The 25,270-nt window shown below is 34.5% G+C and overlaps 4 protein-coding genes and 1 long non-coding RNA gene across 5 annotated transcripts in view; 3 read left to right on the forward strand and 2 right to left on the reverse strand.

Annotated features, from left to right (window-relative positions):
• Window positions 1-12,339, forward strand: part of Cyp4g15 (Cytochrome P450 4g15) — a 31,705-nt gene extending 19,366 nt beyond the window's left edge. The window contains exons 4-5 of the mRNA XM_075300190.1: window positions 9,593-10,543; window positions 11,742-12,339. Of these exons, the coding sequence (XP_075156305.1) occupies window positions 9,593-10,543; window positions 11,742-11,968 (1,178 nt within the window). The 3' untranslated portion in view covers window positions 11,969-12,339. The remainder of the gene's footprint in view (window positions 1-9,592; window positions 10,544-11,741) is intronic.
• Window positions 12,340-16,433: 4,094 nt separating this feature from the next.
• Uba5 (Ubiquitin-like activating enzyme 5) lies at window positions 16,434-18,007 on the reverse strand. The gene is made up of 2 exons (XM_075300195.1): window positions 16,667-18,007; window positions 16,434-16,628 (listed from the first exon to the last, which is right to left on the reverse strand). Exon 1 carries the CDS (start codon window positions 17,864-17,866, stop codon window positions 16,685-16,687), a length of 1,182 nt encoding a protein of 393 aa, XP_075156310.1. The 5' UTR covers window positions 17,867-18,007; the 3' UTR covers window positions 16,434-16,628; window positions 16,667-16,684.
• A 2,177-nt stretch (window positions 18,008-20,184) lies between these two features.
• On the forward strand, window positions 20,185-21,203 carry Spase25 (Signal peptidase complex subunit Spase25). The gene is made up of 2 exons (XM_075300196.1): window positions 20,185-20,351; window positions 20,481-21,203. Exons 1-2 carry the CDS (start codon window positions 20,313-20,315, stop codon window positions 21,018-21,020), a joined length of 579 nt encoding a protein of 192 aa, XP_075156311.1. The 5' UTR covers window positions 20,185-20,312; the 3' UTR covers window positions 21,021-21,203.
• A 1,260-nt stretch (window positions 21,204-22,463) lies between these two features.
• On the reverse strand, window positions 22,464-23,428 carry LOC142229621 (selenoprotein BthD-like). The gene is made up of 2 exons (XM_075300197.1): window positions 23,273-23,428; window positions 22,464-23,217 (listed from the first exon to the last, which is right to left on the reverse strand). Exons 1-2 carry the CDS (start codon window positions 23,306-23,308, stop codon window positions 22,687-22,689), a joined length of 567 nt encoding a protein of 188 aa, XP_075156312.1. The 5' UTR covers window positions 23,309-23,428; the 3' UTR covers window positions 22,464-22,686.
• A 1,104-nt stretch (window positions 23,429-24,532) lies between these two features.
• On the forward strand, window positions 24,533-25,036 carry LOC142232226 (uncharacterized). Its single transcript, XR_012721063.1, has 2 exons — window positions 24,533-24,761; window positions 24,819-25,036. It is a non-coding gene; the product is annotated as an uncharacterized LOC142232226 (long non-coding RNA).
• Window positions 25,037-25,270: the final 234 nt, after the last annotated feature.

The raw sequence follows: 25,270 nt of genomic DNA on the forward strand, positions 1-25,270 counted from the left end.
TTTCGTATAGCCCCCATATAGACCGATTTCCCGATTTTACTTCTTGGGCTTCTGGAATCCGAAGTTTTTATCCTATTTGCCTGAAATTGGAAATCTAGAGGTATTTTCGGGTCATAAAGAGGTGTGCCGAAAACTGTGAGTATCGGTCCATATTTTAGTGTAGCCCCCATAAGAACGATCTCCCGATTTAACTCCTTGGGTTTCTAGAAACCGTAGTTTTTATCTGATTTGCCTGAAATTGTAAATATTCTGGTATGTTAGGTTCACAAAAACGTGTATCGGATTAAGTTTTTATCGGTCCATTTGGTAATGCCTCCATATAGACCGACTTCACTTCTTGAGGGTGTAGAAGGCGCACTGATCATGAAAATTGCTTGAAACTCAATGTAAAATTTCCAGATTTTACTTCTACAGATTTAAGATTTCAAATCAAGACGTTATTTCCTTGCACACTTACAAGAGATGTTAATGATTCCTCTAAAACTGAGACAAAAATGGTTCTTATAAATCCAGAATCTGATATAGTCCTCATAGGTGAAATCTTTAAATTTATCTTCGGGAAGTGTCCTCAAGTCCTCATTTATTTAAGATTCGGCCCGGCCGAACTTAGTGCTGTATATACTTGTTAGTGCTGTATATACTTGTTTTTGTCAAAATTTGTTTTTATTATTCAAGTTCCCTTCAAGAGCAATACAACGATTACAACGACCTTCCAATTTTTTTAAACTATTTTGGTAGTACTCCTTCGGTTTTGCCTCAAAATAGGCCTCAGTTTCGGCGATCACCTCTTCATTGCAGCCAATTTTTTCCCCTGCGAGCATCCTTTTGAGGTCTGAGAACAAGAAAGAGTCGCTGGGGGACAGATTTGGAGAATACGGTGGGTGGGGAAGCAATGCGAAGCCCAATTCATGAATTTTTGTCATGGTTCTCAATGACTTGTGGCACGGTGCGTTGTCTTGGTGGAACAACACTTTTTTCTTCTTCATATGGGGCCGTTTTGCCGCGATTTCGACCTTCAAACGCTCCAATAACGCCATATAATAGTCACTGTTGATGGTTTTTCCCTTCTCAAGATAATCGATAAAAATTATTCCATGCGCATCCCAAAAAACAGAGGCCATTACTTTGCCAGCGGACTTTTGAGTCTTTCCACGCTGCGGAGACGGTTCACCGGTCGCTGTCCACTCAGCCGACTGTCGATTGGACTCGGGCGTGTAGTGATGGAGCCATGTTTCATCCATTGTCACATATCGACGGAAAAACTCGGGTGTATTACGAGTTAACAGCTGCAAACACCGCTCAGAATCATCAACACGTTGTTGTTTTTGGTCAAATGTGAGCTCGCGCGGCACCCATTTTGCACAGAGCTTCCGCATATCCAAATATTGATGAATGATATGACCAACACGTTCCTTTGATATCTTTAAGGCCTCTGATATCTCGATCAACTTCATTTTACGGTCATTCAAAATCATTTTGTGGATTTTTGTGATATTTTCGTCGGTAACCACCTCTTTCGGGCGTCCACTGCGTTCACCGTCCTCCGTGCTCATTTCACCACGCTTGAATTTTGCATACCAATCAATTATTGTTGATTTCCCTGGGGCAGAGTCCGGAAACTCATTATCAAGCCAAGTTTTTGCTTCCACCGTATTTTTGCTTCCACAGTGTTTTATCAAAACACGAAATTCCTTTTTTCCATTTTTTTTACAATAACAAAAGTTGCTTCACAAAAGACGCTCTATCTCACAGACGTCAAATTTTGAAACGAATCATTTGAAGGTTGGTACTATATAAAAATAGTATGCATTTAATACTTGCGACGCCATCTATGTGTCAGACAGAGGACTTATCAGCCGACCTGTTACTCTTGTAGTTTAGTCAACGCAATGGTTTTAAAGCTGAGATCGAAACAACAAAAAATTAATTTCTATAGAAAATGTCAAAATTTTATTTCTATAGAAAACTTTGTCAAAATTTTATTTCTACAGAAAGTTTTGTCAACATTTTATTTCTATAGAAAATTTTGTCAAAATTTTACTTCTATAGAAAATGTTGTCAAAAATTTGTTTGTATAGAAAATTTTGTCAATATTTCATTTCTATAGAAAATTTTGTCAAAATTTTATTTCTATAGAAAATTTTGTCAACGGCAACATTATCAAAAGGTACATTTGTCCAACGATTTTGTATGTGATGATTGTGGTAAGGCTTTTTCCTTGGAGAATCCATTAAGAAAACACAAAAGAGATGTATGTAGGAAAAAATTCGCATGTAGCTATATTTCTATAGAAAATTTTGTCAAAATTTTATTTTTATAGAAAATGTAAAAAAAAAAAAAATTTATAGAAAATTTTGTAATTTTTTTATGAGGAATATTTTGCAAAATCTACCAAAATATAAGGAATTCTAACAAACAGTAAAAAATCTACCATTTGTGTTAGAATTCTACCAACTGTGGAAACCGTGGTACACCGAAAAAAATATTGTTGTGAGGTCAAAGATTTCATGTCTTTAAAATACGAATGCAAATTTTGCTTAGCATAGAAGACGCATTTCTCTAATATAAAGTTTTTTTCCTTGTCCAAAAGTCGCTAAACTTTTCAATGAAGTCGTATTGCCCTTATAATTAAGTGATTTCACTTAAAAATGGGTATCATAATATGAAAGAAAAAAATTTTTGGGCTAAGGTCAACTTGACTTTAATAATTCTGAAAAATTCTTTAAATTTAATGAAATTGTCTTTAAATTTGTTGTCTTTTTGCATCTTGACTACAAGGCAAAAAATCGTTAAAATATAGGACATGTTTTTCAACACTTTATTTCAAAGACGTTTTTTATTTGAAACATATCACAATTTCTACTGAAATTCGAGTCTGTATTTGGAAAATAAAGTTGTCGTTAACACGTTTGTAAAGGACTTTGATATCATATGAAGAAAAAACAAGTATATACAGCAGTAAGTTCGGCCGGGCCGAATCTTAAATACCCACCACCATGAACCAAATATTAGGGTTTCCTTTGAAATTTCAGGAGAGCTTGAGGACTTGAGGACACTTTCCGAAGATAAATTTAAAGATTTCACCTATGAGGACTATATCAGATTCTGGATTTATAAGAACCATTTTTGTTTGAGTTTTAGAGGAATCATTAACATCTCTTGTAAGTGTGCAAGACAATTATACAATAACGTCTTGATTCGAAATCTTAAAACTGTAGAAGTAAAATCTGGAAATTTTACATTGAGTTTCAAGCAATTTTCAGATCAGTGCGCCTTCTACACCCTCAAGAAGTGAAGTCGGTCTATATGGAGGCATTACCAAATGGACCGATAAAAACGTAATCCGATACACGTTTTTGTGAGCCTAAAATACCAGAATATTTACAATTTCAGGCAAATCAGATAAAAGCTACGGTTTCTAGAAACCCAAGGAGTTAAATCGGGAGATCGTTCTTGTGGGGGCTGTACTAAAATATGGAACGATACTCACCGTTTTTGGCACACCTCTTTATGACCCGAAAATACCTCTAGATTTCCAATTTCAGGCAAATAGGATAAAAACTTCGGATTCTAGAAGCCCAAGAAATAAAATCGGGAAATCGGTCTATATGAAGGCTATACCAAAATATGGACCGATACTCACCATTTTCGGCACACCTCTTTATGGTCCTAAAATACCTCTAGATTTCCAATTTCAGACAAATTGGATAAAAACTACGGTTTCTATAAGCCCAAGACCCCAAATCGGGAGGTCGTTTTATATGGGAGCCATACCAAAACATGGACCGATACTCATAATTTTTGGTACACGTATTTGTGGTCCTACAATACCTCTAGATTTCCAATTTCAGGTAAATTGAATAAAAACTGCGGTTTCTATAAGCCAAAGAAGTAAAATCGGGAGATCGGTCTATATGAAGGCTATACCAAAACATGGACCGATACTCACCATTTTCAGCACACCTCTTTATGGTCATAAAATACCTATAAATTTTCAAATTTCAGGCAAATTGGATAAAAACTACGATTTCTATAAGCCCAAGACCCCAAATCGGGAGGTCGGTTTATATGGGAACTATATAAAAACCTGGACCGATATAGCCCATCTTCGAACTTGACCTGCCTGCAGACAAAAGACGAGTTTGTGCAAAATTTCAGCACGATTGCTTCATTATTGAAGGCTGTAGCGTGATTACAACAGACAGACAGACAGACAGACGGACAGACGGACATCGTTATATCGTCTTAGAATTTCTCCCTGATCAAGAATATATATACTTTATATAGTCGGAAATCGATATTTCGATGTGTTACAAACGGAATGACAAACTTATTATACCCCCGTCACCATTCTATGGTGGTGGGTATAAAAAATGGAAAAACCAAAAATTAAAATTTGCTTCCTAGAAGCAAGTACACGAAACCCAACTTTAAAAGAGAATTGTGTCTTAAAAGTATCCTTACTTGTATTCTCCGCTTCTTTGGCTCGGAATCAATACCAAAATTTTGAAATTAAAGACAAAATCTTTGGAACCGGGCATGCTTTTTTTCAGTGTAGGGATGCAAAAGTCAAAAACTGACATTTCGGCTAATCGACATTTTGTCTAAAAAAAGGCTTTCGCTTAACTAGCACAAGCAGGAAGTCTTTTTTTATAGCAAATTTTAGAAGGTAGTACATTTGAATAGACTTGTCCTGTGTTTATTGGGAAGTTATAAAAACACTATATTTAACCGAATTTTTATTGTAATATAGTGTTGTTGTTGTTTATGTAGTTTCAGCTATATAACTACTATGGGCCTCTTATGCATATCAGAAATAATTAATTAATTGTTAATTCACACTAATCGATGTAGATAAATGCATATTGTTTCCATTTTCTACTTGTTCAAACCCATAAACTTAAAGAATAACCACAAAAACATACTTAAATATCATATATTAAATATGGCATAGTTCCAAGAAAATCGAATAAAAGTGAAAAAAGCTTGCAAAAAAAAACATTCGGACAATGTCATGAACATCGATTTTTATTAGTAATAAAACAATAAAATCTACACGCAAAAAAATAATTCTTTCCTCTCAAACGAAATTTTAGACAAACAAAGTTCGTTTCTCATTTGCTTTTCGCTGTAAGGAAGTGTATTTGGAAGAAAAGTATATACTTTTTGTGATAAACGTTTATTCTTTTCCAGGATGTAAAAACAATTTCATAAAGACAAACTCAAAAAAAAAAAACACATTGTTTTCTTGCTAATTGCATTTTCCCTCACATCTTTCTCACATCCACGAGATTTTTTAGTTCTTTACACCTTTTCCTGTAATACCAACAATGTAGAAGAAATTATACAATTTTATAAATTTTAAATTTTTTTTACCTTTCGGCTGGACGGAGAATCGAACCGCGGACCAACACACTAACCACTGAGCTATGTACCTGTTATGGTCATCAATAGATAAATATCCATATAAGTTATATTTATATAGCATAGCTTGCGGCGCCCACGAACCGAATAAACAAAGTTTATTTAACAGAAACAAACATTTAGTTTGGCACCGTGGAGCAGTGGTTGCTACGTCCGACTTCCATGCCAAGGGTCGTGGGTTCGATCCCTGCTTCGACCAAATTTTTTTTTGTTTTTGTTTTTTTTTTTTTTTTACATATATTCCAGATATGTTCGGAAGATTCCGAAAAAATGTTCAACATTACATTGTAGTATATTAAATTTTGAACTGTAAAATGTGTCTTATTAAAGACCTAAAGTCAGAAAAGAACAGTGTTTGATATAAACGAAATGGACTGTGTTGTTGTTTCAAAAATAACTTTTTTTATTGAAAAAATAAAAATTTTGTAACAAACGAATTTTTTTTGGTGATAAAAGTTTAAAATTTTCGAAGCAATTCAAAAAACTCTAACGAAAGAAAAACGTTTTCGGCACACGTTTTCCAAACGTTTTTTTTTCTTTGCGTGTATCATTTCCAATAAGATCAAATTACAGATTGATATAACTGTTAAAACATAAATGAAATAGGAATTAATTCTCAAACTTTGGAGCCAAAAATTATTACGTGCCCAAAATTTATATTTGCAAATATTTTAATTTCCGCTTATATATTTTGATTAAATTAGTAGGTCAACAACGATAATATTGTTATTGTATTTCCTATTGGCAATTGATATGTTTCTTCTAAATTCGTATCACATGTAACTAACGTTTGTTAACGAAAATCTCTGTGGGGCGTTATTATCGATTGTTTGCGTTTTGCCCACGGTTGCCACAGTTGGTAGAATTCTACAACAAATTTTATATTTTGTACTTTTTGGTAGACTGGTAGAATTCTTGATATTTTGGTAGATTTTTCAAAATATCCCTCTCCAACTAAGGGGTACTTCAATTTTCTATAGAATTAAAATTATGAAAACATTTTCTATAAAATAAAATTTTAACAAAATTTTCTATAAAATAAAATTTGGACAAAATTTCCTATAGAAATAAAATGTTGACAAATTTTTCTATAGAAATAAAATGTTGACAAAATGTTCTATAGAAATAAAATTTTAACAAAATTTTCTATAGAAATGAAATGTAGACAAAATTTTCTATAGAAATAAAATGTTGACAAAATGTTCTATAGAAATAAAATGTTGACAAAATGTTCTATAGAAATAAAATTTTGACAAAATGTTCTATAGAAATAAAATGTCGACAAAATCGGGCGATTTTTTTGAAAAAAAAAATTTTCATTTTCTTTGCAAACCTAATTATATTCATAATCTTCGGTTTTATGAAGTAATTAAATGAAAGAAGCAGTTATAACTACGATTTGACTGTAAAAAGCGCCGCCGGCGAAAAATTGTCAATTTTCTTTGTAAACCGGATATGAATATATAACAGGTTAGCTGATAAGTCCCCGGTCTGACACATAGATGGCGTCGCTAGTATTAAATGCATATTATTTTTATATAGTACCAACCTTCAAATGATTCGTGTCAAAATTTGACGTCTGTAAGTCAATTAGTTTGTGAGATAGAGCGTCTTTTGTGAAGCAACTTTTGTTATTGTGAAAAAAATGGAAAAAAAGGAATTTCGTGTTTTAATAAAATACTGTTTTCTGAAGGGAACAAATACGGTGGAAGGAAAAACTTCACTTGATAATGAGTTTCCGGACTCAACAATAATTGATTGGTATGCAAAATTCAAGCGTGGTGAAATGAGCACGGAGGATGGTGAACGCAGTGGACGTCCGAAATAGGTGGTTAGCGACGAAAACATAAAAAAAATCCACAAAATGATTTTGAATGACCGTAAAATGAAGTTGATCGAGATAGCAGAGGCCTTAAAGATATCAAGGGAACGTGTTGGTCATATCATTCATCAATATTTGGAAGGGGAAGCTCTGTGCAAAATGGGTGCCGCGCGAGCTCACATTTAACCAAAAACAACAATGTGCTGATGATTCTGAGCGGTGTTTTCAGCTGTTATGCGGAAGCTCTGTGCAAAATGGCTGCCGCGCGAGCTCAGATTTGACCAAAAACAACAACGTGTTGATGATTCTGAGCGGTGTTTGCAGCTGTTAACTCGAAATACACCCGAGTTTTTCCGTCGATATGTTACAATAGATGAAACATGACTCCATCACTACACTCCTGAGTTCAATCGACAGTCGGCTCAGTGGACAGCGACCGGTGAACCGTCTCCGAAGCGTGGAAAGACTCAAAAGTCCGCTGGCAAAGTCTCTGTTTTTTGGGATGCGCATGGAATAATTTTTATCGATTATCTTGAGAAGGGAAAAACCATCAACAGTGACTATTATATGGCGTTATTGGAGCGTTTGAAGATCAAAATCGTGGCAAAACGGCCCCATATGAAGATGAAAAAAGTGTTGTTCCACCAAGACAACGCACCGTGCCACAAGTCATTGAGAACGATGGCAAAAATTCATGAATTGGGCTTCGAATTGCTTCCCCACCCACCTTACTCTCCAGATCTGGCCCCTTGTTCTCAGACCTCAAAAGGATGCTCACAGGGAAAAAATTTGGTGGCAATGAGAGGTGATCGCCGAAACTGAGGCATATTTTGAGGCAAAACCGAAGGAGTACTACCAAAATGGTATCAAAAAATTGGAAGGTCGTTATAATCGTTGTATCGCTCTTGAATAATAAAAAAGAATTTTGACAAAAAAATGTGTTTTTCTTTGTTAGACCGGGGACTTATCAGCCAACCTGTTACCGGTTAAAATCTACGGTTTTAGTGGTAATATCCACCTAAATTTAACTATGACGGATGGGTAGAAATGTAAGCTACAAAATGGAATCAGTTAATTAGCACCTTTATGTCGAGTAGTTTTTGAGTTTTGAGATGTTTTGTAAAAAAAACTGGTATCCAAAAAACACATTTTCATCTGTATATTCGGAACGGATATATCGAATAGATCGATTTATGCGTAATTTGAAAGGGGTTATCATTAGCTTGCTAGGGATGTGTATTTCATTCAAAGTAATCGGTTCATCAAAACCGGTTTTATGAACGATTATTTACTTAGACTATAGAACCGAATAACTGGCTGGTAGCCAGGAAAAAAATTTTTTGTTGTAATCTACTCTTACCATCTATGAAGTTTTGGAAGAAAGTTTCGGTTTCGAACAGAATTATTTTGGAAATTACACCATGATACAAATGAGTTAAACTTTTTGTCAAATTTTTATTTATTTTGTTATTTTGTTCTGTTGTTTAATAGCTCATTCACATTAGGCTCGAAATCTACTAAAAGTAGATTTGAAATCCCTTTTTTAAAAGGCAAATGACAGTTGAAATCTAGTTAACGTAGATTTTGGAAGTGTAATGTGAATGAGGTATAACAAAATTTTATATTTTGAAGGAGTTAAAAATGTTTAAAATTACTTTAAGATTTAAACAACATGTACATTTATTCTTTATGCACCATTAAAGAAATTTCAGGTACCCATAAAAATTGCATTGATATTTTTGCCATCGGAAATTCCGCGAGGTGTTGTTACCGAGTGTTTACATTGCTCCCATGCCATAAGAAAGGAGCTGCATATCGAACTTTAACGACAGTATCCACCTCTAGCGGAAATTTCGTTTGCATGTCAAGAAGAGTTTTGCAATGTATGTTTTATGGGAGCAAAAATTTAACAATCGATAATAATTTAACAATTTAACAATCGATAATAACGTCTCATGGAATTTCCGTGAGCAAATATATTGCATTTAGCTAATAGCGGAAATTTCGTTTCACCAAATTGTAGGTATTTTCTACAATTTAAATAAAAGTAATGTATTTCGAATTTCTCACAATTTCAAAACCAAACAAAATTTTTATTTAAAAAAATGACAACACTTTCATCAAATCCAAAGCATGCTTAAATTATTTAATATTTTAAAATACACTGTAAATAAAATAGAGATGTTGGGAAGGTAATATATCCTGTATAAAAAATAGCTTGCCCAAATTTCAAATGTCTGTCCTTGCCGCCTTTTTTCTACTTGTACATCAAAGAGATCTAGATCTAAAAAGCTTATTCTAAATCAAGGTTGACTAATGCATATATCATTTTTCTTTCTATTACAGAAACCGCTATGGGTGTATCAAGAAAAACCCAAGACAAATCCGGTTATGAATATGCTTTAGCTGTAATGAAAATGTGTGACATACTTCACTTGAGACATCGCAGTCTATTTCTACGAAGTGAATTTATCTTTACCCTTTCGAAATACTATCAGGAACAAGGAAGACTTCTAGACATAATTCATGGTCTTACAAAGAAAGTTATTAAATACAAGAAAGAAGCCTTCAAAATGGGAACGAGAGGTTCATTGGCCAAATACGAATGGACTGAAAATGGTGAACTAATAACGGAAAGTCTTAGTGCTAATGGCAATGCCCAAAAGGAGGAAAAAGACGAGAAAGTAACTACTGTGGAGGGTTTATCATTTGGTCAAGCTGAGGGTTTGAAAGATGACTTGGATGTTGAGGACAATAATGTGGGTGAAAAGAAACGTTTGGCATTTTTGGATTTACTTTTGGAAAGTGCCCAAAATGGAGCAACCATCACCGATACAGAAATTAAAGAGCAAGTCGATACCATAATGTTTGAAGGTCACGATACAACGGCTGCTGGTTCCTCGTTCTTCCTCTCATTGATGGGTATTCATCAGAATATACAAGATCGTGTTATTGAGGAATTAGATGAAATTTTCCAAGGATCCGATAGAAATTGTACATTCCAGGATACATTAGAAATGAAATATTTGGAAAGATGTTTGATGGAAACATTGAGAATGTATCCACCGGTACCATTGATCGCCAGAGAATTACAAGAAGATTTGAAATTGGCCTCAACAGATCATGTGATACCAAAGGGTGCTACCATTACAGTGACAACCATAAAATTACATCGTAATCCTTTGGTCTACAAGAATCCCAATGTTTTTGATCCCGATAACTTTTTACCCGAACGTCAAGCAAATCGTCATTATTATGCCTTTGTTCCCTTCTCGGCAGGGCCAAGAAGTTGTGTTGGTAAGTTGATTGGCTCATAGAGGGTGTCTAGAGAATTTTTTCCTAAGAAATGTTAGGTATAATTTTCTGCATATCGATAATGCAGTGATAGCTTGTATTTCTTAAAGGCCGGTATACAGCCCTGGGAAAAATTATTATTGCATGTCGATAATGGCGCCGTCCCGATTATAATTTTATCTGGACGACAGTGTTCGAACATATCCCAGATATTGGCCACACCATAAGTTAAGTCTGACGGCATAATCGATATTGCTGCTGTTGTTGTTGTTCTAGCCCTTTGGAGTTGGTATTTTCGAGTTTTTCGGGAAATAAGCATACTCCAAATGGGGGTTTGCAGTCAGTCATTGGACAGGGTTGAAAAACCTGTGTCCGCCCCGGGCCGTAGACCCGACTGCAACGAGGGGGGATATTGCTGCTTGTTAATGGTATCGAATATTTCGGTTAATGGTATCGAATATTTAGACGTCGCCGACAATTTGTATCAATTGGCCACACTGCAAGATTCTTTTCAAACACAGACATTCTGTCCGGATAAACTTATAGCCTGGACGACGCATTAGGGAAGCAAACTGTAAACGATCGAGAACAATGCTCACGGAATTTTCTTTATCAAATACAGCAATGTATTTCTTATTGGAAGCGTAAATTTCGTTGGAAGTGCATACATATCCATGCATTTTGTATGAGTAGAAAACTTTTTGAAGGCGCATTTTCTCTACCCATAAAAATTCATGTTTATTTTAAGGCCGATATGCATCTCCAGCCGAAATTTCCGCTACCCATAAGAAATACATTGCTAAATATTATTATTTTATTATTATCGATTGTTTACATTTTTCTCCCATAAGAAATACATTGCAAAACTGTGTTATTGGCACGCAGACGAGCTATAGCCCGATATGCTAGAGGTGCACATCGGGCTATAGCTTTTTAATTATTAGTCTACCCAGCAAACAGCATTGCCCGCGGGCTTTAAAGTTGAAAATGGGTGGAAGAAAATTTAAATAGTCGATAAAGACGTAACAGTTTTGCCGGTAGTGAATATTAGACTTAATAATAGCAGAAATTTTAAACAAATCAAATTAGTACAGCAATAATAATTATAACATTAAAAAAATTAATATTAAAATTATAATTATTATTATTTTTTAATATTAAAAAAAATCTCTTAATAACCTCTCCCTGCCTTCCTTTTCAGGTCGCAAATATGCCATGTTGAAATTGAAAATTCTACTCTCGACAATTCTCCGCAACTATCGAGTATACTCTGATCTTACTGAAAAAGATTTCCGATTACAGGCTGATATTATTCTAAAACGGGAAGAAGGTTTCCGTGTGCGTCTCAAACCCCGCAAGCCGCAATCATCAATGCAATCAACCCAGCAACAACAGCAGTCATCAACTACTACACCTACTATTTCTTGAAGCGAATTAGTATTTGCAGTTAATTAGACTTTTTAATATAACATAAAAAAAAACTTCCTTTCTTGTGTATTTTTATAAATATTACTATTAAAACAAACATATTTTTTAGTTTTACTTAATTACTTTTTTTTGTTTCAATTTTGTAGTTATGCATTTAATTAAGAAAAAAAACAAACGAATCATTTTCAAGATGTGTGGGTAAAAAATATTTAAATGTCATTATAGTTTATGTATTTCACCGAATTTAATTGTGATTGGAAACTAATACCACATAACAGTAAATAGATATGAACGAATAAATAGAAAATATTATATTGTTTTGAAAGGTTATAAGCCAACGGAAATTTATGAAATAAAGTATTAAAACGGTATATTTTAAGGTTTTCTTTACTGATGAAAAATATTATTGTTTAACTTAAATTTAGCTCCTAAGGTTCAATGTGCATATTGCGGATATTTCGTACAAGTACATACGCTATTATCAATCCTATACATATCGTAATAGGTACGTAATGCAGTTTTGCCACGCTATTACAACAACTCAGGGAATTTTCACTAAAGGCTACACCTAACGAAATTTCCGCTACCTATAAGATATGCATTGCTATATTTGCTAACGAAAATTTCGAAGATGTTGTTATCGCATAAGACGCGTAAGAAATACATGACAAAACTGCATTGTCGGCAAGTGACCGACCTTTTCGCAAGAGCTGTCGCATACAACTGTTCTCAATTCCGTGTTGCTTGATAATTCCATTCAAGAGCCTTCTTCTGTTATGTTATGAATATTTTTTTCTTAAAGACCGGCCAATAACACAGTTTTGCCATGTATTTCTTATTGGAGTAAAATGTAAAGAATCGATAACATACCGGGCTGTAGCGGAAATTTCGTTGGAGCTCCATAGCGGCCTTAAAGTGTGACAAATTGATAACATGGTACTAACGAAATTTACATTCCGGGCTTTATTGGAAAAATTTTCGTTAGAAGTGCATACGTTATTATCGATTCTTTACATCTCGCTATGGGAATATTTCGTTTTCATGATTATTATTAAATTTTGCCATGTATTTCTATTTTGAGGAACGTTTTAGAATCTTAATATTTTACGAATTGTTGTCCGCTAGACGTCCAAACATTTTTCTATGAGTGTAGCCATCTGCGTAGCAACAACTTCAAAAATTAACTTTTCCATTTTTATACCCAGCGCCACACTGTGGAACAGGGCATTATAAGTTAGTGCATATGTTTGCAACACCCAGAAGGAAACGAGATAGACACATGGTGTCTTTGGCAAAAATGCTCAGGGTGGGCTCCTGAGTCGATATAGCCATGTCCGTCTGTCCGTGAACACATTTTTGTAATCAAAGTCTAGGTCCCAGTTTTAGTCCAATCGACTTCAAATTTGGCACAAGTATGTTTTGGCTCAGAATAGAACCCTATTGATTTTGGAAGAAATCGGTTCAGATTTAAATATAGCTCTCATATATATATTTCGCCCGATATGGATTTATATGGCCCCAGAAGCCAGAGTTTTACCCTAATTGGCTTAAAATTTTGCACTAGGAGTACAATTAGTACTATAGTCAAATTTTATTGAAACCGGTTCAGATTTAGATATAGCTCCCGTATATATCGTTCGCCCGATTTACACTCATATGACCACAGTGGCCAATCTCTAACTCCGATTTAATTGAAATTTTGCACAGGGAGTAGAATTAGCATTGTAGCTATGCGTGCCAAATTTGGTTGAAATCGGTTCAGATTTAGATATATAGATCTCCCATATATAGCTTTCGCCCGACTTACACTCATATGACCACAGAGGCCAATTTTTAACTCCGATTTAGTTGAATTTTTACACAGGGAGTACAATTAGCATTGTAGCTATGCGTGCCAAATTTGGTTGAAATCGGTTCAGATTTAGATATAGCTCCCATATATCTGTTTTTCTGATTTCGACAAAAATGGTCAAAATACCAACATTTTTCTTGTAAAATCACCACTGCTTAAGGTAGGTACTATGTTTATTGGCACGAAAAAAAGTCCCTAAATCATTCTTTCGCGTTGAAAAATGAGAGTGTTGACAATAGATTTCGAAGGAAGAAAACAGCCATTTTGGAAATATTTCGCGTTTATTTCTCCGAAATTTAATTGACAGCATCGTCAAATGTCATCAAATTATTACATATGTATACGCAGCAGCTGATTAGATTGTTTACACACACGCATTCATGATAATTGTTTTGAAAAGTTTATTCTACCAGTTTTTAAATTGTTTTGCAACCAAACCTCACACAGCACTGGACACTAATAATTGTTAAGAATAAAACGCCAGCCGCTCTACTCCTGGTGTCTTACCACATTCGGCAACAGCTTTAACGACATGTGGTACATTGTCGTCTTTTTCAGCTTTTCCAAATGGATACCGTCAATTTGTAACGCCCATCTAACAAACATATAATTCCGGTGTTATGCTAACTTTTACATCATGCGCAGCAATGGACTCATTCATCAACAAACTTAATTCGTTGGTGTCCACAATATCTACACAATCGCATTGCAATATCAGCGGACATGAGTGTACTTATGCCCATACTGTTGCCGCCTCACTAGCAATTTCAAATCCAGTGGTCATCACCACGGTTCCCACAAAGGATAATAACGCCATTTCATTTGCCAATGTTGTTACCTCGGGGGGAACAACACCATGGGGTGACCAGTTAAAACACGTACACCATACAATAGCTATAGTCAAAGTGAAACTTTTTGTTCAATCAACATAAGCCTATAACTCACGTTCAAGGGTAGTTCCTAAGCAAAAGTCACTGTTCCCGACTTATATTTCGCAAGATAATTCGTCACAAAGGGGTGTTAGTGTTCAATACCAGGAACTCTTCGTTGACTGAAATTAATACATTGAGATGCAAAGTGGCTGGTTTACTGAAGAATGTTTCTTGTTATACTCTCCCAATGTATAATTTTATAACTATTTCAGTCACCTTATAAAATTCAACCACTGTTTTGAATCGATAAAATGCAAGATATATGCATAATTAAGTTTTGCATTTTATTTTTGGAACATAGCAATTTATTCTTGTGATTCCATTCGTAGCTACTATAGTACTGCAACATCAATCGCACTGCCTTCTTTATAATTATGATGCACGGCCAGCATTTGTGTTTATTATCCCTATACCAAGTAAAAAGAAACGATTGTAAAATGAAATTCACTAAATAGAACTTTATTTTGTTAGCACTTTTCTATAAATTTCATGTTATGTACATTATTTCTATTCTATCATGTAGTAGGGAGTCGCTAGATGGTGGCTTTATTACGAAAACACCACTCCAAGTTATTTTTATTTTGCCAATCGATATTATTGCATTTTTAAATAACAATGCGAACCACATTTGTATTGTAATTTCACACAAATCATTTGAATAAATAAATTATTTCTTAATTCACATTGCAAATGGCGCCATGTTTTGAAACTAACTAATCTCAACATATGGAATGATTTAACACGATCTAATTAGGGACTGTGCGCTTTACGTCAGTTTTTCAACTCGAAAAAAAACAAAGTACCACAAATGAAAAAATATTTCGGTAGTTTTTCGCATTTTTGGTTTTGTATGGGATTTCGCTGCGGAAACCGAACATAGTACCTACCTTTAGTCGAAAATTTGTAAAAATGACTCTAATTTTCCTAAACTTCTAATACATATATATCGAGCGATAAATCATAAATAAACTTTTGCAAATTTTCCTTAAAATTGCTTCAGATTTCAATGTTTCCCATATTTTTTTACTAACATTGTGTTCCACCCTAGTGCATTAGCCGACTTAAATTTTGAGTCTATAGATTTTGTAGAAGTCTATCAAATTCTGTCCAGATCGAGTGATATTTAAATGATATTTGAGACAAACCTTTATATATAGCCCCCAATACATTTGACGGATGTGATATGGTATCGAAAATGTAGATCTACAAAGTGGTGCAGGGTATAATATAGTCGGCCCCGCCCGACTTTAGACTTTTCTTACTTGTTTAATTTGGAGTAGTTCATAGTAATTCCCTAACTCGGTCTTTTAAAGGCTTTGAATTGCTTAAAAAATAATTTTGAAAACTTGAGATGTCGAATTTTCATGTTTCTGTTTTTTAAATGTCGAAAATTTTACCATACGTTACAAACGTCGTAAACCTTTGTAAAATACTTAGTTTCTAATAAAATAAGAATTGCTATAGTATAAGATTTTTGGAACAATTTATTTAATACCGACCAGAGTCGAGTATATTGAAACATACAAAGAAAAACTTTCAAAAATGCAGTTTTTCAAATTTGGAAAAAGTCGAAAAGTCGATTTTTTGCAATAATCGAAAAGTGGACTTTTTCAAATTTTGAAAAGTCGAAAGTTTCCCACATCACAAAACAGCCAAGTCCTTGTAAAAAAGATAAAGCAAATTTAAAATGATATACCATTTTCGTATTTATTCACAACTAATAAGAAGGTTGGCATTGAAGATTGAGAGATGGTTTTTGTCTTTCTTCTATAAACTTTAAATGTTTTATTTGTAAAAAAAAATACGAAACGCCACAAAAATACGAAACTTTGAACAATTAGCTATAAATAATGAATGTTTTTACAAAAATGGAATAGTAGCAAATAGAAAAGATACATTCTCTCTCTTACAAAGGCACACAACAACCAGTTTTCACATCGATTTCATTTGAGCCATCAATTCATCCAAACTGACATCTGCAGCTGAAACTGTATTTTCATTTGTTGTCGAATCCTGTACCGGGGCTTCATAGGCTAACCGTAAACCCTCCGAAACATTTGATGATTGGTTTTTGGCAGGAACTTCTGTAGGCTGTGAATCATCAACTAATTCAATACCCCATTCATTGTCATCGTGTAATTGTTGATTGGATTCCTCCACAACTTCTTCCTTAACAGGTTTAGGCTTAGCTGCAAATTCTTTTTGTCTTGCCAGGCAATGTCTGTCATCACATTGGGGATTTGGTTTTAAAGTCATTTTAGGGAAGAAATCATTCATGGCATTATAACCCAAATAATCTGATACCTCGCCAAAGTTAAGTAAATATTTCAGGGTATTTTGAACCAACATTCCCGCTGTTATACCCATTGTTGTGGGTAAAGAGGCAGCACATACACCTTCGCGTTTCAATGTTTTCTCATCAATATTTTCTGCAACAACGAGGGGTGGTGCACAGGCAAAACACGCCGTTTCACCTGGACGGATAAACTGTATATGACCGGAAACTGCATTTTCTGAGACTCCTGATTCGAACCAATTCAAAGCGAGCTCATTGCAGGCTGTGTTAATAGCCATTCTAGCCTCAAAGTTATCAACACAACTCAATACCAAATCAACAGGTTGTCCTGCCTGCAAACCTCCATGAGCTATGGTGTCTAGGAACTTATCGAATGATTCCACGGTTGTTATATTGTAGTTGTGCGTCTCAATCGATACATCAGGATTAATAAATGTTAAGGTCTTGGCAGCCGCTTCCACCTTTGATAGTCCAGCTTGATCAGGTGTGAAAAATAAACGATTCATGTTGGCCAATTCAACTTTGTCATAATCGAACAAAATCAATTTGCCAACACCACAACGGGTTAGCATATCGGCTGTGACACTACCAACACCACCCACACCCACCACTGCTACAGCTTTGTCACGTATTCTTTCGTATTCCTTGACAATTCCCATACGCTGAAGTGCCATTAATCGGCTGTAGGGATTCGAGTCCACAACCTCTGCAGACATTTTTTCAATTCTCTGACGAGCCTTCTGGTTTTCACTACGTTGTTGTTCAAGTTCTTGTTTCAATTCGGCTAATTTAGCCTGTAGTTCTTCGATGGCTGACATTTTGGAAAGTTGTTTTCTTGTTTTTTTTTTTTTTTTTTGAAGACTCCGACGTCTTACTATTAAACAATATTTATTTAAATAAATAAAAATCTAAAATATTTGTCTTCGTGTCACTTTCAAAACAACAAAGTGTAAATCTTCTTCTTGCACCAGTGATGGGAAACAGTTTAGGGAGAGCCGAAAAAAAACAGCTGATAATAAAACCCGTTATGCACGTCTAGCGGAAATGTCGTTTTCGTGCCAATAACACAGTCTTTCATGTATTTATTATGGCAGCAAAATGTACACAATCGATAATAACTCACAACAAAAGAAATAATGATGTTTCCGCTACCAGGCCGGTATGTACCCCTAACCAAACTTCCGCTACCCAAAATAAAATGGTATTTTTGCTACCGAAAATTTCGTGAGCCGTTGTTATCCATTGTTTACATCCCTACGAGCATTTCAAAGTTCCGTTTCATTCTCATCGCTACCACAGACTCGTAAGTGACACTAAAACAATCGCCAACTGTGATGGGGGGAAGCGTATCAGAAAGTACAAAATGTACATGAAGGTATTTCGCCATCACTATTGTTACAAAAGCCATTTTATATTTTGTGAAACGCCAAGCGCAACTAGCTTATTGTAATTTATTTAAATAAACACGAAAATGAAGTGCTGAAAACAATTTCGGACACGCTGCCTCCATCGAGAATAAACAAACTGGCTGATAGACGCTGCAACATGTAACTTGCTACTTCCCTGCCAGCATTTCAAAGTTCCATTTCATCCTCATCGCTACCACAGACTCGTAAATGTCACCACAACCATCGCGAACTGTGATGGGGGAAGCATATCAAAAAGTACAAAATGTACATGAAAGTATTTTGCTATCACTACTGTTAGAAGAGCCATTTTATTTTTTGTGAAACGCCAAGCGCAACCAGCTTGTTATATTTTATTTAAATAAATACGAAAAACAAGTTCTGAAAACATAGATATTACGCTTAAAATTGTGAAAGGTATATGGTGAATAATTTTCGACTTTCCAAATCGAATAAAGTGATCGTTTTTAAAATATTTTTCCAGGCACGCTGTCTCCATCGAAAATAAACAAACTGGCCGATAGACGCTGCAATATGTAACTTGCTACTTAAAACTCAACATCATTCTTTTATTAATGCAAAAAATTGTGTTAAATGTGAAGTGATATTCGTATAAATGTTATATTTATAAGAATTTATAAATATTTAATCAAATAAATAAACATCTAAACAATCGTATTTTATTTGAACACAATGATTCTTTTACAACTTTCTTAAAATACACTTTTTCTAATAGTTTGATGGGGCTCTTGTTGGCGTCGTTTTAAATGTATATATAAAGGCACCTAATAATTGCACTCATGCGATGCCTTTTTTGTAGTAACTTGGCGTGGTACAACTTCTCAATAGTGACGGCGCTTTTCCGACGTGTTTTGGATATCGTATACGATTGTTTTCGATATGGTGGGGATTCTCAGAAGCGCCGTCAAATTCAAAAAATGTTGGCAGGGATTTTACTCCCATAAGAAATGCATGACAAAACTGTATTATTGGCATGCAATATGAATTTTCGTAAGAGCTGCTTACCGATCGACCAATAAGAAATATATTGTCATTCCCAATGCGATGGCAGACATCTCCGAAATTTATCGACATTTGTGCTACCCCCAAGAAATGCGTTGTTGTTTTTTATCAATTCTAGTGAAATTATGGATGAAAAAGATCCAATGTATTGATTACGAAATATTTTATCAAGATGTACATTGGTGGTTTTGCTACCGACATTCTGTGAGGCGTTGTTATTGATGGTTTACATTTTTCTACCATAAAAAATACAAGACAAAATTCTACTAATGTCATTCAACGGGAATTTTGGCATACCGTGCTTCAGATATAAACAAATGTCATATCGTTAGCTTGATGTGTAAAAGTGCTAAGTCAAATTTTTGAAAAAATTTTTTGAAATTTTTGAAACAAGAGAGACAAAAACTTAATAAATTGTGAAGGCATAATCGATACTGCTGCATGTTTATGGGATCGATAACACATTTACTGATTATTTAGTCATCAACGAATTGTCGTATCGATTGGACACACTGTAAGATTCTTTACAAACACAGACATTTCGTCCGGAAAAGCTTATTGTGTGTAAGACGCAATATAGAAGTCACAAGAACACCGCATTATCGGCTTCAAGATAGATGCTATATATTGTGAGACGGCTTGCTCGCCGTTTACATCTACTGGCTTTGAACTTCAAAAATATTGTCAATATTGTATGAGTGTATGCGGAGTATGCTTCTTTACTTCTTCTTCTTCAATTACTTCAAAAATATTGTCAAAATATCCAAGTGTCGCGTTGTCATTTTTCATCGGCATTATAATAGATATTAAAATAGATATTAAATAAAAAGAAGCGATGTCAAAAACCAATGAAAAAGTGCAGTTTGTTGAAGAGGTATGCTGCAAAGTGCATCGTAAACGGTGGATGGTCGCAAAACAAACAATGTTTAAGACACCACGTCATGGGTTTTGCAAATTCTTTTTATGACCACAAATGTCAAACAAAATAATGTTTTTTTTTTAGGAGGTTAAAATCAACAAATGGGATGCCACTGCCGTGAAACATGCCCTCGATGATGCTGTTAAAAATGCCCTATTTTGTACCCGTCCACAATTGAAAGAACAATTTGGTTTGATCAACACTCGCTTGATTTTCTGTACATTAGCTGTAGGCGTTGCAGTCTTGGCCCACTGCTGGGATTTCACACATCCATTTCCAGAATCTAAACCGGTACTAATGCTATGCGTTATTGCCTATTTCGCCTTAATGGGAATTCTCACATTGCACACAACATTCCGTGAAAAAGGTACATTTGCCGTGGCCGTTGAAAAAACTTCCAATGGATCTCAGAGAACTTGGGAAGCTAGCTCTGATATGCAAAAATACGATGATAAATATACCTTGGTACTTTCTGTTAAAGATTCAAAATCATTGAGAGAAGCAACTAGTGTAAAATCTTGTGCACAATTCATTGATGCTAATGGTTTTGTCGTCGACAAGCAGGTGGCCAATGAAGTTAATCGCTTATTTAATTCTTTATCGGCGGAGAAGAAGGAGAAATAGCTTGTGGATGGAAATGAGGTGGAAGAGAATATTTCCAAATGTAATGAAAATCATATACTGTTGGAGACAAGTACAGATATATTACGTGTTTGAATGATCAGAGACACTATAAATAAATATGAAAAATAATTCCAATTTAAAAAAGAAAATAATAAATATAGTTCAATTTACAGCAGAGGGTAAGGGCGACTTCTTATTAGACTGCCAAAAGTTCCAGTGAGATACAGGCCTTGCATACAAATTAATAATAATTGTCGACAACTTAAATTAAATTTGGCTCATAGTGAATGTATCATTAAAATTTTGCAGGTTTTATACTAGTGTCAGTCGAACGCCAAAAGGCTCGCATACCTTTAATTTTTTCAACTCGAAACTTTTCTATGTAGTTTCATACGAGAGCTGTGTCAAAATCTGAACATATTTTTGTATTTTCTTGTGAAATTTTGCTTCTATTTGACAATAGTATAAATTGGGTTTGAAATGTTGGTTTTTTATTCATATTTTTAATTGAAATTTGGACGCCTAAAAGTTTTACCCATTTTCTGTGCACTTAAGTTTAATATATCACGAATGTTTTCCACTTTTATAAACGTCGAACATTGAGAGAACCACCAAGAAACTTTTAAGTTAAAGGCAGTGGCCAAGTATGTTAGCGGTATTCGCTGAGAGGCTAAAGCCAACAGTGGCTGAATATCAAATCAAGAACTAAAAGCAATTGCTTCCAATAAGACCCATAGAGAAATGAGGGATAGCATTGGATGGTCCATTATCAATGAAATAATGAGTGCACTCATTAATACGTAATGGAAAATATGATTGGAATTCCCAATTTCCAAATCTAAACCATAATAAAGCTCTTATAAATGTGTAGCCGAATGGAGAAAAATTGTACAATAGTATAAATCGGGTTTGAAATGGTTTTTAATTCATATATTTAAATGAAATTTGGACGACTAAAAGTTTTCCACATTTTCTGTGCACTTAAGAGGCTAATTTTAATGTAATAAGATATCAAACATCTCATGAATGCTTTCCACTTTCACAAATGTCGAATATTGAGAGGACTCCCAAAAAAATTTAAGTAAAAAGGACTGGCCAAATATGTTAGCAGTATTCGCTGAGAGGCTAAATCAAACAGTGGGTGAATATCATCAAATCAAGAAGAAAAGCAATCACAATAAGGCCCATAGAGAAAAACCTCGACGCCACTAAATTATTAAAAATTTTATTATTTTAATGTTATCTCATTCAATGAGGGATAGCATTGGACCTAGGACAGTCCATTATCATTGAAATAATGAGTGCACTCATTAATACGTAATGGAAAATGTTTGGAATCTTATTCAAATCCAAGACCATAAGAAAGCTCAGATAAACGTGTAGCCGAATGGAGAAAAATTGTACAAACTGTTATCAACGTCCCTATCAATTAAACATATAAACTTGTAATATGATATAACATTTTATTAATGAACAGTTTTCCCAACGTATACAAATTTCTCAGTTTTTGCATCACTATTCATCACTTGCGAAAGTTTCGTTTGAAAGGGCTCCAAAAGGTTTTACCACTAACAAAGTCATAAGTGCAATACATGACAAAAAGTAAAATACAAACGACTGAGAGCCTAAGTACTACGATGGAGATGGTCCGTTCCTTTGCAAGTAATTATTTCTTCTTGCGTCTTCCACGCTTACCTTTTGAGGACTCAGATTTAGAAGATATTTGTGGCTTCTCATCCTCATCACTAGCAATGGGCTTAACATCTGCCTTATCTTGAGACGGGCTTTCTTCGCTTGAGGAGGCTTGTTTCTTGAGGACTTTTTCGGATGGTTTTATATCAAGATATTTCTTTATTACTTCAGCCATATCTTCTGCACCTGGAAATTTTTGTGCTCGTGGGGTGAGTTTTACACCCGTCCAAATAAGATTGCGTTCATCAACATTATCGGAAGGTGTCATAGCAATTGCTACTTCAAAAGCACCCCTTCTTGGAGGACCATCGGCATTAATAGCTAATTGTAATTCTAAGTTAGGTTTTAAAGGAGTTAACAAATTGTTTATTTCACGGTGCAGTGCTTCTGCCCGTCTACGAAACACGGATCAAGAACGGCAACATTCAACATAAAGAACGGGACAATTCTCATTCAATTTCTCAGACTCGTTTGGCTTAGCTTTCTTGGCCGATGACGAAGAGTCCTGTAATTATAAGTTTAGTTTTTGCATAAAAAATTTCACCAAAATAAGTACTTACAACAGCTGAAGAACCTCTCTTCCTTTTTGGAGGCATACTACATCAATTGCCAAAGATAGAATGACGAAGAATTCAAAAACAAGCTATTGAATGAAACAATTACGCGCGCAAACATGATTTCAGTGTCGGAATTAATCATCAGCTGTTCATATAAGATGCCCCAATAAACAATAATACCTTTTTTTATCGTACGTTCACATTTGGCTCGAAATCCAGCTTTAAAGCACCGTTCACACTGTACTCTTTATTGGTCGACTTTTTGGGAATTTTATATTAAACGTTGGCAACGATGGTTTGCATAAAATTAACAAAGACAATCTAGTTAATGAGATACTGTCTAAAAATAAGTTCTACAAATAAGAGAACAAATGTCAAGGTGTAGACCATGTCACCATTTCAATGTTCGATTTTATCACTGTATAGTGTCGTTCTAAATTTATATAAAAAAGGCCGGTATGCACCTCTAGCGAAATTTTCGGTAGCAAAAATTTATTTAAGTCTACAACAAAAAAAAAAAAAAAACAGGGCTGTGTACACAAATTTTAAACCAGCTAATCGCTTTTAAAAATTGTTAATATATGTTCCAAATATTCCTCAAATAAATTGTTTATTATTTACAGACCTTTTAAAACTTTTACGCACACAATGATTGTAATAAATTAAATGTTTGCTGCCAAAATATGCTTTTGACAACCCTGTTATTTTCATTAGAGGTGCGTACCAGCTTACGAAATTGAACGCTACCGAAAATTTCGTTAGCATAAATAGCAATGCATTTCTTATGGGAATGAAATTTTTCGCTAGAGGTGCATACCGGCCTAAAGGCAGCTAATAATTTCACTCATGCGTTGCTTTAATGTAGTAACTTGGCGTGGTACAACTTCTCAATAGTGACGGCGCATTTGCGACGATTTTTGGATCGAGTTTTATAAATTTCGGGATTCAGGATTTGAAAATACCGGAATTTTTTCGGGATTCTTTAAATATTTTGAAAAGAACATAACAGTAAATTAAAAAGCTGCCTCAAATAGCTATTTAACAAAAACTAAACACAAAACTAAATTAAAAACTATTTCATATTGCATTCGTACCCAATAAAAGATTTTAAGAATTTTCTTTTATAATTCATCGTTTTAATTAACCTCTCAAAAATATTGTTACGAATTTGATAATTATAGATATAAGTTTATTTAAATTAGTTTCCGTTAATTTAAAGTTTCAAATTGTAACGATCAAATTTCGCTATCACTTCCCTGCCAGCATTTCAAAGTTCCATTTCAACCTCATCGTTACCACAGACTCGTAAATGTCACTTCAACCATCATGAAAAGGTACATCAAAAAGTACATGCAAGTAATTTGCCATCCCTACTGTTAAAAAAGCCATTTTTTTGTGAAACGCCAAGCGCAACCAGCTTGTTATATTTTAATTAAATAAAAACGAAAATAAAGTTCTGAAAACATAGATTATACGCTTAAAATTGTGAAAGGTATATTGGTGAACAATTTGGTGATTTTCCAAATGGAATAAAGTGATTGTTTTTCAGATATTTTACAGACACGCTGCCTCCATGGAATAAAAACACTGGTTGATAGACGCAGCAACATGTAACTCGCTACTTGTAACTCAACATCATCATTAATGCCAAAAATTATGTTAAATGTAATGTGATAGTGGTATTTATAAATGTTATATTTTTAAGAATTTGTAAATGTTTAATCAAATTAATAAATATCTAAACAAACGTGTTTTACTCGACCACAATGATTCTTTTACAACTATCTTAAAATGCAATTTTTCTGATTGTTTGGAGGGTCCCTTATTGGCGTCGTTCTAAATTGATCTATAAAGGCACCTAATAATTGCACTCATGCGAAACATTTTTGTAGTAACTTGGCGTGGTACAACTTCTCAATAGTGACGGCGCTTTTCCGACGAGTTTTTGATGTCGTATATGATTGTTTTCGACGTAGTGGGGATTCTCAAAAGAGTCCCCAA

This window comes from Haematobia irritans, chromosome 3, assembly GCF_050003625.1.
Source record: "Haematobia irritans isolate KBUSLIRL chromosome 3, ASM5000362v1, whole genome shotgun sequence".
Classification (NCBI taxonomy): domain Eukaryota; kingdom Metazoa; phylum Arthropoda; class Insecta; order Diptera; family Muscidae; genus Haematobia; species Haematobia irritans.